This window comes from Hypanus sabinus, chromosome 5, assembly GCF_030144855.1.
Source record: "Hypanus sabinus isolate sHypSab1 chromosome 5, sHypSab1.hap1, whole genome shotgun sequence".
Lineage (NCBI taxonomy): Eukaryota > Metazoa > Chordata > Chondrichthyes > Myliobatiformes > Dasyatidae > Hypanus > Hypanus sabinus.
In genome coordinates, this window is record NC_082710.1 from 176,777,031 (window position 1) to 176,792,969 (window position 15,939).

At 51.8% G+C, this 15,939-nt stretch overlaps 1 protein-coding gene across 2 annotated transcripts in view; it reads right to left on the reverse strand.

Annotated features, from left to right (window-relative positions):
- Positions 1-317: 317 nt before the first annotated feature.
- Positions 318-15,939, reverse strand: part of LOC132394656 (butyrophilin subfamily 1 member A1-like) — an 88,284-nt gene continuing 72,662 nt past the window's right edge. For both annotated transcript variants that reach the window (XM_059971018.1, XM_059971017.1), the window contains one exon: positions 318-934. In XM_059971018.1, coding sequence (XP_059827001.1) covers positions 402-934 — 533 coding nt within the window. In that variant the 3' untranslated portion in view covers positions 318-401. The remainder of the gene's footprint in view (positions 935-15,939) is intronic.

Genomic DNA, 15,939 nt, shown 5'->3' on the forward strand with positions numbered 1-15,939 from the left:
CACATTTCCACACTCCACCCCTCCCTCATCCGGATCAGCTGTCAGCTTTTACTCCCCCTTCCTTCCACCTTTCTGCACCTTCGGCACTTTGTGTGTTACCACCGGCGCCTGTCCCGTCCCCTAAGATTCACCCTGACCTCCCTCTCCCAGTCAGTATCACCCCCACTTGCCCCAGTTACCCTGTCAGTCCCGGTGGACTTTAGCACCCGGAGGAGCCGGGGAGCTCAGGACCCGCCGTCCGCGGCTGCTGCTGAATCCGCAGTGTTTCTGTTCCGTTGACGGACGCGGTGAACGAGTTAAAATTAATGGATCGATAATTCTCACATCGTGTTTATTTCACTCTCCGCACATTTATATTTACACTGACTGACTCCTGACACCGGTCCCGGGACCCGACCCGTTTACAGACCCGGAGCGGAACCGGAGCAGATTCTCAGCCACTGGTTTTCATATCCAGTCTCGAAGTAAGGATAAAGTTTCTCCGTGAATTTATTCCCGGTGAAGGTGTGGAGATGGGATTTGGTCTCCGCATTGTAAAATGAAACTGTCCCGGACTCGTAACTGAGATAAACTCCCACCCTCCCGGGGATGGGACCGGCAGGGAGACGGGACTCAGGGGAGGTGAGAACCCACATCTCGTCATCATCCCGCTCGATGATCCAGAATCCGGTCTCCGGACTCACTGTGAACTCTCCCTTCCTCTCCACAGACTCTGCGGCGACTCCCAGATCCCAGACCCGATTCCCCGTCACCTCCACCTCCCAGTAATGTCTCCCCGATGTGAATCCCTCCGATCCCAGCACACAAGCCCAGTCTGTGAACCTCTTCCCGGTGTGAGGGAGATCCCTCCAGGTCTCGGTCCATCTCACACTCTTCCGATCCTCAGACACCTCGAGCTCCGGATTCGCCGTTTCCACATCCAGGGTGACAGAGACTGGGGAGAGAAGCAGAGAATTAGAGAGTCCCCGGAGATCGGGGGGAGACGGGCAGCGCGGCCCCGGGGATCGGGGGGAGACTCGGGCAGCGCGGCCCCGGGGATCGGGGGGAGACTCGGGCAGCGCGGCCCCGGGGATCGGGGGGAGACTCGGACAGCGCGGCCCCGGGATCGGGGGAGACTCGGGCAGCGCGTCCCCGGGATCGGGGGAGTCTCGGGCAGCGCGGCCCCGGAGATCGGGGGGAGACTCGGACAGCGCGGCCCCGGGGATCGGGGGGAGACTCGGGCAGCGCGGCCCCGGGGATCGGGGGGAGACTCGGGCAGCGCGGCCCCGGGGATCGGGGGGAGACTCGGGCAGCGCGTCCCCGGGATCGGGGGGAGACTCGGGCAGCGCGTCCCCGGGGATCGGGGGAGACTCGGGCAGCGCGGCCCCGGGGATCGGGGGGAGACTCGGGCAGCGCGGCCTCGGGAATCGGGGGGGGGGGGGAGACTCGGGCAGCGCGGCCCCGGGGATCGGGGGGAGACTCGGGCAGCGCGGCCCCGGGATCGGGGGGAGACTCGGGCAGCGCGTCCCCGGGATCGGGGGGAGACTCGGGCAGCGCAGCCCCGGGGATCGGGGGGAGACTCGGGCAGCGCGGCCCCGGGGATCGGGGGGAGACTCGGGCAGCGCGGCCCCGGTGATCGGGGGGCCGACCGGACCCTTTCCCGGGGTTTAACCCAAACGCAGCGGATGGACAACCGGCATCTTCCCGAGGTTTTTCACCGGGATAGTGAGCGGAGTTTTTTAGATCAACACACTGACATTGTGGAGGATCTCAGCGGGTCAAGCAGCGTGTGTGGAGGGAGATAGACAGTCGATGTTTGAGTCCGAAAGCCAGCATCAAGAATGGTGAGAACGAGGAGATAGCCGCTGGAAACTGGTGTAAGGCAGATGAGGGCGGACAAAATAAAAACTGGAGGCATTTAAAGAGGAGGTCAGGGAGGCTGTTCTGCAGAATTCATTCATCCTGACCAACTTGCTTCAACGAGCTTGTCCCACTTGCCTGTGTGTACCCATTATTCCTTTAAACTTCCTCTAGCAGCCTCCTCAGCTCCAGGGAAAGTCCCAGCCTCTCCTTGTAAACCGAACCCTCCAGTCCTGGTAACGTCCTTGTAAATCTGTTTTACTCCCCCTCAGTTCAATGACAGCCTTCCTTTCGGAAGGTAACCAGAACTGTACACATTGCTCCTAATGTGGCCTTACCAATGTCTTGTACACACGTAGTGTGACGTCCTAGCTCCAGCACTCAATATTCTGAAGATGAAGACAATCACCTCCTGGTCTCTCTGTTCCACAACACTCTCCAGGGACCCACTGATTCCTGTATAAATCCTGTCCTGGTTTACCTTCCCAAAACCCGCATCTCTCTGAATTAAAATCCATCTGCCCTTCACTGCCCAGCTGATGAAGATCACGTTGTAATCTTGGATAAACCATGGGCATGATGGTGATGTTCAGGGTTGTCATGGTAACGTAGCGGATACAGCTATGCTATTTCACCTTGGGGCCTTCCAGGGTTTGGGGTTCAGTTGTGGCACCGTCTGTAAGGAGGGTCTCTGTTCACCCCACGACTGCAGGGGTTTTGTCCGGGTGCTGGTTAGTGGGTTAACTGGTCATTGTAAATTGTTCTGTGATTAGATGGGTGTTAAACAGCTCGGTTGCTGGGTGTGTGACTTGCTGAGCTGAAAGGGCCCATTTCACACTATATGAAAAATAATAATTAAATAACTCGCTTCACTGTCCACTACACCACTGATTTTAGAGTCCCCCACAAACCTAATAAACACGTCACCTACATTCTCTCCAGATCATTCATATGGATGATGAAAACAGTGGACCCAGCACCGATCCCTGCAGAACAACCACTGGTCACAGGACTCCACCCAGACAACTCTGGGCCAGATCGTAGTGTAGCCCATGTGATCCAACTGTCTGGAATAGTCGACCATGAAGTACCTTGTCAAATCCCTAGTTAAAGTCCATGTAGACAATGTCTACTGCACTTCCATCATCTCCGTCCATGCAGAAAGCCAAGCTGGATGTCCCTGATCAGTCCTCACCTTTCCAAATGAATGTAGATCCTGTCTCTCAGAATCCCCTCCATTAATGTACCCACCACTGATGTTAGGGGTAAGTTTTCTACGCAGAGAGCGGTGAGTGCGTGGAATAGGCTGCAGGTGATGGTGGTAGAGTTGGATAGGATACGGTCTTTTAAGAGACTCCTGCATAGGTTCATGGAACTTGGAAGAAGAGAGGACTATGGGTAATCCTAGATAATTTCTAAAGTAAGTACATGTTCCGCACTGCATTGTGGGCTGAATGGCCTGTATTGTGCAGTAAGTTTTATTTGTTTCTATGTTTCTATAAAAGCCAAGCTGGGTATCTCTGATTAGTCATTGTCTTTCCAAATGAATGTAGATCCTGTCTCTCAGAATCCCCTCCATTAATGTTCCCTCCCCTGATGTTAGGTTCACCGGTCTGTACTTCCCAGGCTTTTCCCTACAGCCTATCTTCAATAAATGTTCAACATTAGTCTCCCTCCAGTCTTCTGGCCCCTCACCCGGAGCTATCAATGACTCACATATCTCCAAATGGGCCCCACACTCTCCTCCTGAGCTTCCCACAATGTCCTGGGATACACTTGATCAGGACCTGGGGATTTATCGACCTTTCTGCATCTTAGGACCTGCAGCACATTTGCTTCTGTAATGTGGTAGAAAATGAGGTTGATCATCTTCTGTAACACGGGGGAACTGAGGGCCCTGTGGAACTGGCACAGAAGAGGAGTTGAGGCCTGGGACAGGGAAATGATGACAGGGAAGGTTTAGAAGGATACGGGCCAAATACAGGTAAATGGGCTGAGGGGTGATCTGACAGAAATAGATACGATGATGAGGGGCTTAGATTGAGCAGATGGTTGAAATCTTCTCCCCACAGGAGTGGGATCAAATACAAGAGGTCACATGTCTGAGGTGGGAGGAAGGAGTTTAAAGGTGAGTTTACTTGAAGAGTCAGTGGTTGATGTTGAAACTTGCTGCCAGAGGAGGTGATGGAATCAGATACAATCACTGTGTTTCGGAGACACTCAGACTGACCTAATGCCGGCCAATGGGATGAGTATAGATGGGTAAATAGGTCAGCACAGAGTTGATGGGTTGAAGTGCCTGTTTCTGTGCTGTATGACAATGACTCTGTGACTTCAACTGAACTGAATGACTGAGACCCCACAGCCCTGCGGTGCAGAAAATTCCACAGATAAACATCCTTGCTATCGTATTCCAGCCATTCCTGCTTTGCCGTCATCCCTGCCAGTATTCTTTTCCAATGAATTCTGGCCAACTCCTCTCTCATGCCTCTGTAATTCCCTTTACTCCACTGTAATACTGATACATCTGCCTTCTGCTTCTCTTTCTGAAATTTCAGTGTGAATCCGATCATATTACGATCACTTTCACCAAAGGGTTCTTTGACCTTAAGCTTTCTAATCAATTCCAGTTCATTTCACCATTCGTGAATAGCTGATCCCAGAGTGGGCTCAACCACAAACTGCTCTAAAAAGCCATCTCTCAGACTTTGTAGAAATCCCTCTCTTGGAATCTGATTTTCCCAATCTATCTACATATTGAAAACCCAGCTTGTATCATTGCCCTTTTGGGATACACCTTCTATCTCTTGTTGTAGTTTGCAGACCACTTGCTACTGTTTGGGGTTTGTATACAACTCCCATCAGGGTCTTTTCACCCATGCCATTCCAAAGCTCTGTCCACAATTATTCAACACCTTCCGATCTGATGTCCTCTTCGTCTAATGATTTGATTTCATATTTTTTTAATAACAGAGCCACGGAGCCCCCTCTGCCTTCCTGCCTGTCCTTTTGGTACAATCTGCATCCTTGGACATTAAGGTCAAAAATATAATCTTCTTTCAACCACGATCAGTGATGCCTACAACATGATACATGCCAATCTGTAACTGTACAAGTTCATTTACCTTATTCCGTACACTGCACACATTCAAATGTAACACCTTCAGTCCTGTATTCAACCTTTTTGATTTTGTCCACCTTTGCATTACAACTCACCCTGTTGACTGCAATTTTCCCCGATCATCAGCCTCTCCTTGTCCGGAGTCTCACTACACACTGCCTCTGTTTGTAAACCAACTACCTCCTCCTCAGCACGATCACTCCGGTTCCCATCACCCTGCAAATTAGTTTAATATGCCACCCTCCAGGCATATGGCACCAACACTGTGACAAATGAGGAGACAAAGATGACCGTCAATGGCGCAGAAATCTCTTCCCTCACTTCCCAGAGTAGCCTGTGGTATTGACTGTGGTTTTATCTATCCTAATACTTTACTAAACAACCAGCACATCCTCTTTCTGAATATCGACGTTCTAGTGTATCAGCCTGTTTTGTGCTCTTCTCTTAAAAATCACAGTCTCTCTCTCTCAGTAGTTAATACTGAAGCAAAGTTTTCATTATAGAACTTTCCATCCTCCTCTGTCACCAGGCATGTTTCCACTTCTATCCTTGATCGGTCCTACCCTCACTCTCGTCATCTGCCTGTTCTTCATGTATGTGTACAATGCCTTGGGGTTTTGCTTAATCTGACTCACCACGGCCTTCTCGTGTCTTCTAACTCTCCCCAGTCCAGTTCTCAGCTCCTTCCTGGCTACCTTGTAACTCTCGAGAAGCCCATCTGATCTTTGCTTCCCAAAACTGGAAGTAAACTTCCTGCTTCCTCTTGCCCTGATGTTCCACATGTCCTGTCAACCATGGTTTCGTCACCCTCCCACCCTTTCACCGTCTCAGTGGGACAAACCTGTCCATGAACCCCTGCAAGTGCTCCCTAAACAAACACCATATCTACATTGTCCATTTCCCTATGTACCACCATTCCCAGTCGACAATCCCAAGTTCCCACCTAATAACATCATAACTCACCATCCTCCAGTTACATTGGCTGCTCAAATCCCTGTCCGAGGCTATGGGAAAAGTGATCTGCTGGATCAACTTCATGGCTTATTTTAGCCCTCCTGATTTCCTCTCAAGTGTTTGTTTGTATTTCTTATACTCAAGTACCTCATTTGTTCTTCGCTGCCTACATTTGCGATGCACCTGCTCCATCCTGTTAACCAGAGCCTCATTTCACCCCCGCAAAAAAGGTTTCCTAAACCTTTTAAACATGTCTTTTATTCTTGCAGGAACATACAATTTCTATACTCTCAAAATTTTTGAAGGCTTCCCACTTACCCAATCCTTTCTGATGCCATCAGATTGGCCTTTTACCAGTATAGAATCTCAGACTGAGGGTTAGACTTGTCCTTCTCCGTAATTAATGGAATTATGATCTTCTTCTTCTTCATGTGCCTTGTGGGTTACACGCTTGGGCCATCATGGCTCTCCACATCGAACGATCCCTCGCAGTGTCAATGATATCTCGCACACTTAGATCTGTTAGTTCTTTCACAGTGTCCATATATTTTCTTCTTTGCCTTCCTCTCACCCCATGCACCCCTCATACAAACTCTTCTCCCTCCTGCCATCTGGGAAAGGGTACCGAAGCATTCGGGCTCTCACAACCAGACTGTGCAACAGTTTCTTCCCCCAAGCCATCAGACCCCTCAATACCCAGAGTCCAGACTGACATCTACATCATCTATTATTATATTGAAATTTGTCCTCTACTGTGCCTATTGTCTTGTTGATTAATTAATTATTGTACTGCCCTGCTCTGTTTTGTGCACTTTATGTAGTCCTGCTTAGATCTGTAGTCTGGTGTAGTTTTTGTGTTGTTTTACGTAGTCTAGTGTAGCCTTGTGTTGTTTCATGTAGCACCAGGGTCCTGGAGGAACGTTGTTTCGTTTTTACTGTGTACTGTACCAGCAGTTTATGGTCAAAATGACAATAAAAAGTGACTTGACTCTTCTGCGTTTCCCAGGCATACAGCCGTGTAATGGAAGGCATTCTATTTCTCCCTTTCTGATGACATGGCCCAGGAATTAAAGTTCTTCTCATTTACTGTGCTCATTAAAGACCTTTCTGTATGGGCACGTTGGAGTACCGTCTCATTAGTTACCCTAACTCTATATGATATTTTCAACATTCTTCTAAGAAACCACATTTCTTTTGCTTCTAAGTTTCTTTGGAGTTCTGGTGTTCTAGGCCATGTTTCGGAAGCATACAGCAAGATTGGCCAGATGTCACATTTTAGTAGCCTAAGCCTTCTTGTCATAGAAATGTGTCTGTTGGTAAAAATGGGTTTCAGTTTCTGGAAGTTGGTTTTGGCAATGGCAATTCCTTTTATTTCTACTTTACTTCTAGCATCTTGTGATATAAAGCTACCAAGGTAATTAAAACCGGTCTTTTGTTCAATCTCTTGGTTACTGATGTACAATTGGCAGTTGGGAGTATCCTGCTGTTTCAATATTACCATACATTTGTTTTACAGTTGATGGTTAGACCAAAATCTGCACTTGTTTGTACTACTTTGTCTAGGAGGATTTGTAGGTCTTCTGCAGCACTTGCTGTGAGGGTGGTATCGTCTGCATATCTTATATTGTTGATGTTAACACCTCCGATTTTTATCCCATCCAGGTCCTCTATTTCTCTGAGAATCATTTCACTATAGATATTAAATAATTCCGGAGAGGCAATGCATCCCTATCTAATTCCTCTTTGAATTTTAGTCCAGCTGCTTATACTATCATCACATTTTACCGCCGTCATTTGATTCCAATATAAATTTTGAAGCAGTTGTTGGTCCCTTCTGTCAATGTTTAGTGAGAATTTGAAATAATTTTTCATGTTACACTTTGTCAAATGACATTATTTTGATATTCAATTCAAGTCAAGTCAACTTGCATTGTCATTTCGACCATAACTGCTGGTACAGTGTATAGTATAAATGAGACAACGTTTTTCAGGACCATGGTGTTACATGACACTGTAGCGGTGTGCTACAAGCAGCGCTAAAATTACGACACGGAGTCGGTAACTGCAGTCGAAGGAAAAACTTTATTCGAAAACTTCAGCCTCACTTTTAAGCCTCTGTCAACCGGCCCCCCATGGCGAAGAGGCTCCAAAGCTCTGTGCTCGCAAACCCCCGTAGGCTATCTAATTGTGAGTCGGTTCGCATACGCTAGGAAATGAGCCGCCACATAACCCCCCCCCAGAACCGGCGATACACCCCCCAATGTCCACAGTCTGGGCCAGAACCTGCTTGGGAGGTCGGCCTCTGCGCCGAGGCGCCGGAAACTCGGCCGGTTGCGCCAGGTCCACATGGGCCGGCTTGAGGCGGTCCACCGTGAAAACCTCCTCCTTCCCCCCAACGTCCAGCACGAACGTGGACCCGTTGTTCCGGAGCACCGTAAACGGCCCCTCGTATGGCCGCTGCAGCGGCGGCCGATGCCCGCCCCTTCGTACAAACACAAACTTACAGTTCCGTAGGTCTTTGGGTACGCAGGTCGGGTGCCGCCCATGCTGTGAAGTGGGTATGGGGGCCAGGTTACCGAGCTTCTCGCGAAGTCTGCCCAGGACTGCTGCGGGAGCTTCCTCTTGCCCCCTTGGGGCTGGTAGGAACTCCCCGGGGACGGCCAGGGGCGCGCCGTATACCAACTCGGCCGACGAGGCGTGCAGGTCGTCCTTGGGCGCTGTGCGAATGCCGAGTAGGACCCAGGGAAGCTCGTCCGCCCAGTTGGCTCCTCGCAGGCGGGCCATGAGGGCCGACTTCAGGTGACGGTGGAAACGCTCCACTAGCCCGTTCGACTGTGGGTGGTAGGCAGTGGTGTGGTGCAGCTGAGTCCCCAAAAGGCTGGCCATAGCTGACCACAGGCTGGAGGTGAACTGGGCGCCTCTGTCGGAGGTAATGTGGGCTGGTACACCAAAGCGGGATATCCAGGTGGCGAGCAGGGCTCGGGCGCAAGATTCGGAGGTGGTGTCGGTGAGCGGGACCGCCTCTGGCCATCTTGTGAACCGGTCCACGATAGTCAGGAGGTAACGCGCTCCGCGCGACACTGGCAGGGGGCCCACGATATCCACATGAATGTGGTCGAAACGCCGGTGGGCGGGATGGAACTGCTGCGGTGGGGCTTTGGTGTGCCGCTGCACCTTGGCCGTCTGGCAGTGCATGCACGTTCTGGCCCATTCACTGACCTGTTTGCGGAGTCCGTGCCAAACGAACCTGCTGGAAACCATCCGGACAGTTGTCCGGATGGAGGGATGCGCCAAGTTATGAATGGAGTCGAAAACACGTCGCCGCCAGGCTGCGGGGACGACCGGACGGGGCCGGCCGGTGGCGACGTCACAGAGTAGGGTCCTCTCACCTGGGCCCACGGGGAAGTCCTGGAGCTGCAAACCAGAGACTGCAGTCCTGTAACTCGGAATCTCCTCATCTACCTGCTGTGCCTCTGCCAGTGCCTCAAAGTCTACCCCTTGGGAAAGGGCATGAACGGTAGGGCGAGAGAGCGCATCCGCCACGACATTGTCCTTACCCGAGACGTGCCGGACATCCGTTGTGTATTCAGAGATGTAGGACAGGTGGCGTTGCTGGCGGGATGACCAGGGGTCAGATGCTTTCGTAAACGCAAAGGTAAGCGGTTTGTGGTCCGTGAACGCGGTGAAGGGCCGGCCTTCTAGGAAGTACCTGAAATGCCGGATTGCCAGGTAGAGCGCCAACAGTTCCCGGTCAAAAGCACTGTACTTGAGCTCGGGTGGCCGCAGGTGTTTGCTGAAAAACGCCAGGGGTTGCCAGCGACCTGCGATGAGCTGCTCCAGCACCCCACCGACTGCCGTGTTTGATGCGTCCACTGTGAGGGCGGTAGGGGAGTCCATTCTGGGATGTACTAGCATTGCGGCGTCAGCCAAAGCTTCCTTCGTTTGAACGAAAGCGGCGGCGGACTCCTCGTCCCAGGTAATGTTCTTGCTCGGACCCGACATCAGGGCGAACAGGGGGCGCATGATCCGGGCAGCTGAAGGGAGGAAGCGGCGGTAGAAATTGACCATACCTACGAATTCCTGAAGGCCTTTGATCGTGGTGGGTCGGGGGAAGTGGCGGACCGCATCTACCTTAGCGGGCAGAGGGGTTGCCCCGTCTTTAGTAATCCTGTGGCCCAGGAAGTCAATGGTATCAAGTCCGAACTGGCATTTGGCAGGGTTGATTGTAAGACCGTACTCACTCAGTCGGGCGCAGAGTTGACGGAGGTGGGACAGATGCTCCTGACGACTGCCGCTGGCTATGAGGATGTCATCCAAATAGATGAACGCGAAGTCCAGGTCCCATCCCACCGCGTCCATTAACCGCTGGAACGTCTGTGCGGCATTCTTCAGGCCGAACGGCATGCGGAGGAACTCGAAGAGGCCAAACGGGGTGATGAGAGCCGTTTTGGGGACGTCGTCAGGATGCATCGGGATTTGATGGTACCCTCGGACAAGGTCGACCTTGGAGAAGATCCGGGCGCCGTGCAGGTTTGCCGCAAAGTCCTGAATGTGCGGCACAGGGTAGCGGTCCGGTGTGGTAGCCTCGTTCAGCCTGCGGTAGTCGCCGCACGGTCTCCAGCCCCCCGTCGCTTTGGGCACCATGTGCAGGGGGGAAGCCCAGGGGCTGTCGGACCGCCGGATGATCCCCAATTCCTCCATTCTCTGGAACTCCTCCTTCGCCAGTCGGAGCTTGTCCGGGGGAAGCCGCCGAGCACGGGCATGGAGGGGTGGTCCCTGTGTCGGGATGTGGTGCTGTACGCCGTGCCTGGGCATGGCTGCTGTGAACTGCGGTGCCAGAACCGATGGGAACTCCGCCAGGACCCTGGTGAAGTTGTTGTCGGACAGCGTGATGGAGCCGAGGTGAGGGGCTGGCAACTGGGCCGCGCCCAGGGAGAACGTCTGAAAGGTCTCGGCGTGTACCAGTCTCTTCCTGGGCAGGTCAACCAGCAGGCTGTGAGCTCGCAAAAAATCCGCACCCAGAAGCGGTTGGGCTACGGCGGCCAGTGTGAAGTCCCACGTGAACTGGCTGGGGCCGAACAGTAGCTGCACCTGACGGGTGCCATAGGTCCTTACTGTGCTGCCATTCACGGCCCTCAGGGGGGGACCCGGTGCCCTGCTGCGGGTGTCGTAACCCGTCGGAGGTAAAACGCTGACCTCAGCCCCAGTATCGACCAAAAAGCGGCGTCCCGACCTGCTATCCCACACATACAGGAGGCTATCCCGATGGCCAGCCGCCGTAGCCATCAGCGGCGGCTGGCCCTGGCGTTTCCCGGGAACTTGCAGGGCGGGCGGCAACGGCGGGCTTCTGCGCCCCACCGCTGGTGGTAGAAGCACCAGTGGTCATTGGGCCGGGGGTTAGTGGGCTCTGCGGCCGGGCCTGGACTGGTTTGCTGCCGGGAGCGTGGCTGGGAGATCTGTGCGATGGACGCCCCGCTCACCTTTTTGGCGTTCCACAGCAAGTCCGCCCGGGCTGCCACCTTCCGGGGGTCACTGAAATCTGCGTTGGACAGCAGCAGGCGTATGTCCTCGGGCAGCTGCTCCAGGAATGCCTGCTCAAACATGAGGCCTGTGTGTCCCTCGGCCAGAGACAACATCTCATTCATTAAAGCCGATGGAGGTCTGTCGCCCAAGCCATCCAGGTGCAGTAAACGGGCAGCCCGCTCGCGCCGTGAGAGTCCGAAAGTCCTGAGGAGCAGAGCTTTGAATTCCGTGTACTTGCCGTCTGCCGGGGGCGACTGTACGAACTCCGCGACCTGGGCAGCTGTGTCCTGGTCGAGGGAGCCCACCACGTAGTAGTAGCGGGTGTCTTCTGAGGTGATCCGGCGAACGTGGAATTGGGCTTCGGCTTGCTGGAACCATAGGTCCGGGCGCTGTGTCCAGAAACCCGGCAGTTTCAACGAAACCGCATGAACAGAGGCGGCGTCGGTCATTTCTGGTCCAAAAATCGTTTGGACCGTCGGGGTCACCAATTGTAGCGGTGTGCTACAAGCAGCGCTAAAATTACGACACGGAGTCGGTAACTGCAGTCGAAGGAAAAACTTTATTCGAAAACTTCAGCCTCACTTTTAAGCCTCTGTCAACCGGCCCCCCATGGCGAAGAGGCTCCAAAGCTCTGTGCTCGCAAACCCCCGTAGGCTATCTAATTGTGAGTCGGTTCGCATACGCTAGGAAATGAGCCGCCACAACACAGTACAAAAAACTAGACTGAACTACATAACAAAAAAAAACACAGAGAAAGCTACACTAGACTACAGACCGACACAGGACTGCATAAGGTGCACAAAAAGAGCATTACAATAAATAATAAACAGGACAGTAGGGCAAGGTGTCAGTCCAGGCTTCAGAAATTGAGGAGTCTGATAGCTTGGGGGAAGAAACTGTTACATAGTCTGGTCGTGAGAGCCCGAATGCTTCGGAGTCTTTTCCCAGACGGCAGGAGGGAGAAGAGATTGTGCATGGGGTCCTTCATAATGCTGTTTCCTTTGCAGACGCAGTGTGTAGTGTAAATGTCCGTGATGGCAGGAAGAGAGACCCCAACGATCTTCTCAGCTGACCTCACTATCCGCTGTAGGGTCTTGCGATCCGAGATGGTGCAATTTCCGAATTCAGTTGCTCAGGATGCTCTCAATACAACCCGTGTAGAATGTGATGAGGATGGGGGGTGGGAGATGGACTATCCTCAGCCTTCGCAAAACTTGCCCTTTCTGAAAGCATTCGTAGTATGAAAATTGCATTCCTAGTTCCTCTATCCTCAACAAACTCATATTGCAGTTTAGAAGTTTCTGGCCTTAACTTGTTTTTAATTCGACTCAGAACAAAATCTTTATTCTGTGACTCATAAGACTGATTGTTCTGTAATTTTCACAATCAATAGTTCCAGGAATTTTTGGCAGAGTTATAAATACTGATTTTAAGAGATCGTCAGGCAATACACCAGACTCATACATGCCATTAAACAGTTCAAAAAGAATATCTATGCCCAGATCTTCTAGGGCTTGTATCATTTCCACTGAAATTTCATCAGGTCCAGTGGCTTTACCATGTTTCATACTTTTCATTGCTTTATTTATTTCTTCTTTGGTAATAGCTGGGCCAGAATTAGGGTGTTTAATATCTGGGGGTTCCCCTCTATTATCTTCAAAAAGCTGCTCTAGATACTGAATCCACCTCTCACATACTTTAGTAAACACAAAGTACTCTGCAGATACTGTGGTCAAGTCAACACGTACAACACGCTGGAGGAACTCAGCAGGTCGGGCAGCATCCGTGGAAACGAGCAGTCAACATTTCGGGCCGAGACCCTTTGTCAGGGCTGAAGAGGGATGGGGCAGGGGCCCTATAAAGGAGGTGGGGGGGAGGGTGGGAAGGAGAAGGCTGGTAGGTGCCAGGTGAAAACCCAATCAGAGGAAAGATCAAGGGGTGGGGGAGGGGAAGCAGGGAGGGGATAGGCAGGAGAGGTGAAGGAGGAATGTAAGGGGAAAGCTTTATTGGTAGTAGAAGAAGGCAGAATCAGGAGAGAGGTGATAGGCAATTGGAGGAGGAGGCAGAGTGAAACTGGGATGGGGGAAGGGAGGGGGAGGGAATTACCAGAAGTTGGAGAATTGCATGTTCATACCAGAGACTGGAAACTACCCAGACGGTATATGAGGTGTTGCTCCTCCAACCTGAGTTTGGCCTCATCATGGCAGTAGAGGAGGCCATGTATGGACATATCCGAATGGGAATGTGAAGCAGAGTTGAAGTGGGTGGCAACCGGGAGATCCTGTCTGTTGTGGCGGACGGAGCGGAGGTGCTCGGCGAATCTGTGTCGGGTCTCGCTGATGTAGAGGAGGCCACACCGGGAGCACTGGATGCAATAGACGACCTCAACAGACTCACAAGTGAAGTGTTGCCTCACCTGGGAGGATTGTTTGGGGCCCTGAATGGTGGTAAGAGATGAGGTGTAGGGACAGGTGTAGCACTTACACTTGCAGTGATAAGTGCCCGGTGGGAGATCTGTGGGGAGGGACGTGTGGACCAGGCAGTCGTGGAGGGAACGATCCATGCAAAAAGCAGAGAGGGGTAGAGAGGGAAAGATATGCTTAGTGGTGGGGTCCTGTTGAAGGTCCCTTTCTAGACCTCTTGGTCTCCATCTCTGGAGACAGACTGTCCATTGACATCTTCTATAAACCCACTGACTCTCATAACTACCTCAACTATACCTCTTCCCACCCTGTCAAATGTAAAAATGCTATTCTCTATTCCCAGTTCCTCCGTCTCCGCCGCATCTTTTCCCAGGATGAGGCTTTCCATTCCAGGACATCTCAAATGTCCTCTTTTGTTTAGAATCATGGTTTCCCTTCTGCCATCATTAATGATGCCCTCACCTGCACCTCCTCCATTTCCCACACTTCGGCCCTCACCCCAACCTCCTGTCACCACAACAGGGACCGTGTTCCCCTTGTCCTCACCTACCACCCCACCAGCCTCCAGATCCAGCATATTATCCTCCACAATTTCTGCTACCTTCAACAGGACCCCACCACTAAGCACATCTTTCCCTCTCTACCCCTCTCCACCTTTTGCAGGGATCGTTGCCTCCACATCTGCCTGGTCCACACGTCCCTCCCCACAGATCTCCCACCTGGTACTTACCCCTGCAAGTGTAAGTGCTACACCTGTCCCTACACCTCCCCTCTCACCACCGTTCAGGGCCCCAAACAGTCCTTCCAGGTGAGGCAACACTTCACTCGTGAGTCTGTTGGGGTCATCTATTGCATCCGGTGCTCCCGTTGCGGCCTCCCCTACATCAGCGAGACCCGACGCAGATTGGGTGACCGCTTCGTCGAACACCTCCGCTCTGTCCGTCACAACAGACAGGATCTCCCGGTTGCCACCCACTTCAACTCTGCTTCACATTCCCATTCGGATATGTCCATACATGGCCTCCTCTACTGCCATGATGAGGCCAAACTCAGGTTGGAGGAGCAACACCTCATATACCGTCTGGGTAGTCTCCAGCCCCTGGTATGGACATCGGATTCTCCAACTTCTGGTAATTCCCTCCCTCTCCCTTCCCCCATCCCAGTTTCACTCTGCCTCCTCCTCCAGCTGCCTATCGCCTCTCTCATGATTCTGCCTTCCTCTACTACCCATAGTGCTTTCCCCTTACATTCCTCCTTCACCTCTCCTGTCTATCCCCTCCCTGCTTCCCCTCCCCCACCCCTTGATCATTCGTCTGATTGGTTTTTCACCTGACCCCCTACCAGCCTTCTCCTTCCCACCCTCCCCCCACCTTCTTTATGGTGCCCCTGCCCCCTCCCTCTTCAGTCCTGACGAAGGATCTCGGCCCAAAACGTTGACTGCTCATTTCCACAGATGCTGCCCGACCTGCTGTGTCACATACTTTATCTGGATCTGTTAGTATCGATCCGTCTGCTGATCTTATGTATCCTGTAGAGGAGGTTTTTTAATTCCAGTAATTTCCCTAATTTTCTTGTGCATTTCTTTGCTGTTGTTAATGTGGCCTTCTACTTCATTGCATTTTTGATTCAGCCATCCTTCCTTTGCAATATTGTACAATTGTCTAGCTCTCTGTATTCATTATTCTTCACTAACCTTCTTTGTTCCATCAGATCTAGAATTTCTTGGGTTATCCACCCCTTGTTGGTGTGTTGGATTTCTGGTACTGGGATTATCTCCTCTGCTGATTGCTGTATAGCATATTTAAATCTGTCCCAAATCGGTGTTGTTTCATTTTCTTTGATGTGTTCTTTTACAGCTGTTTTGAATTGTTGCTTAAGGATGCGATCATTTTTAAGTTCTCCCAACATATACTTCTTTCTCTTTGTTCCACGTTTCAGTTTCTTTAATTTTGTTTTGATGGTAGCTATTACTGGATGGTGATCTGAACCACAGTCTGCTCCTGGGTAGGCTTTAGAATTTGTGATATTATTTCTAAAGCGTTCGTTCATGGTAATGAAATCTATTTGATTCCGTGTTCT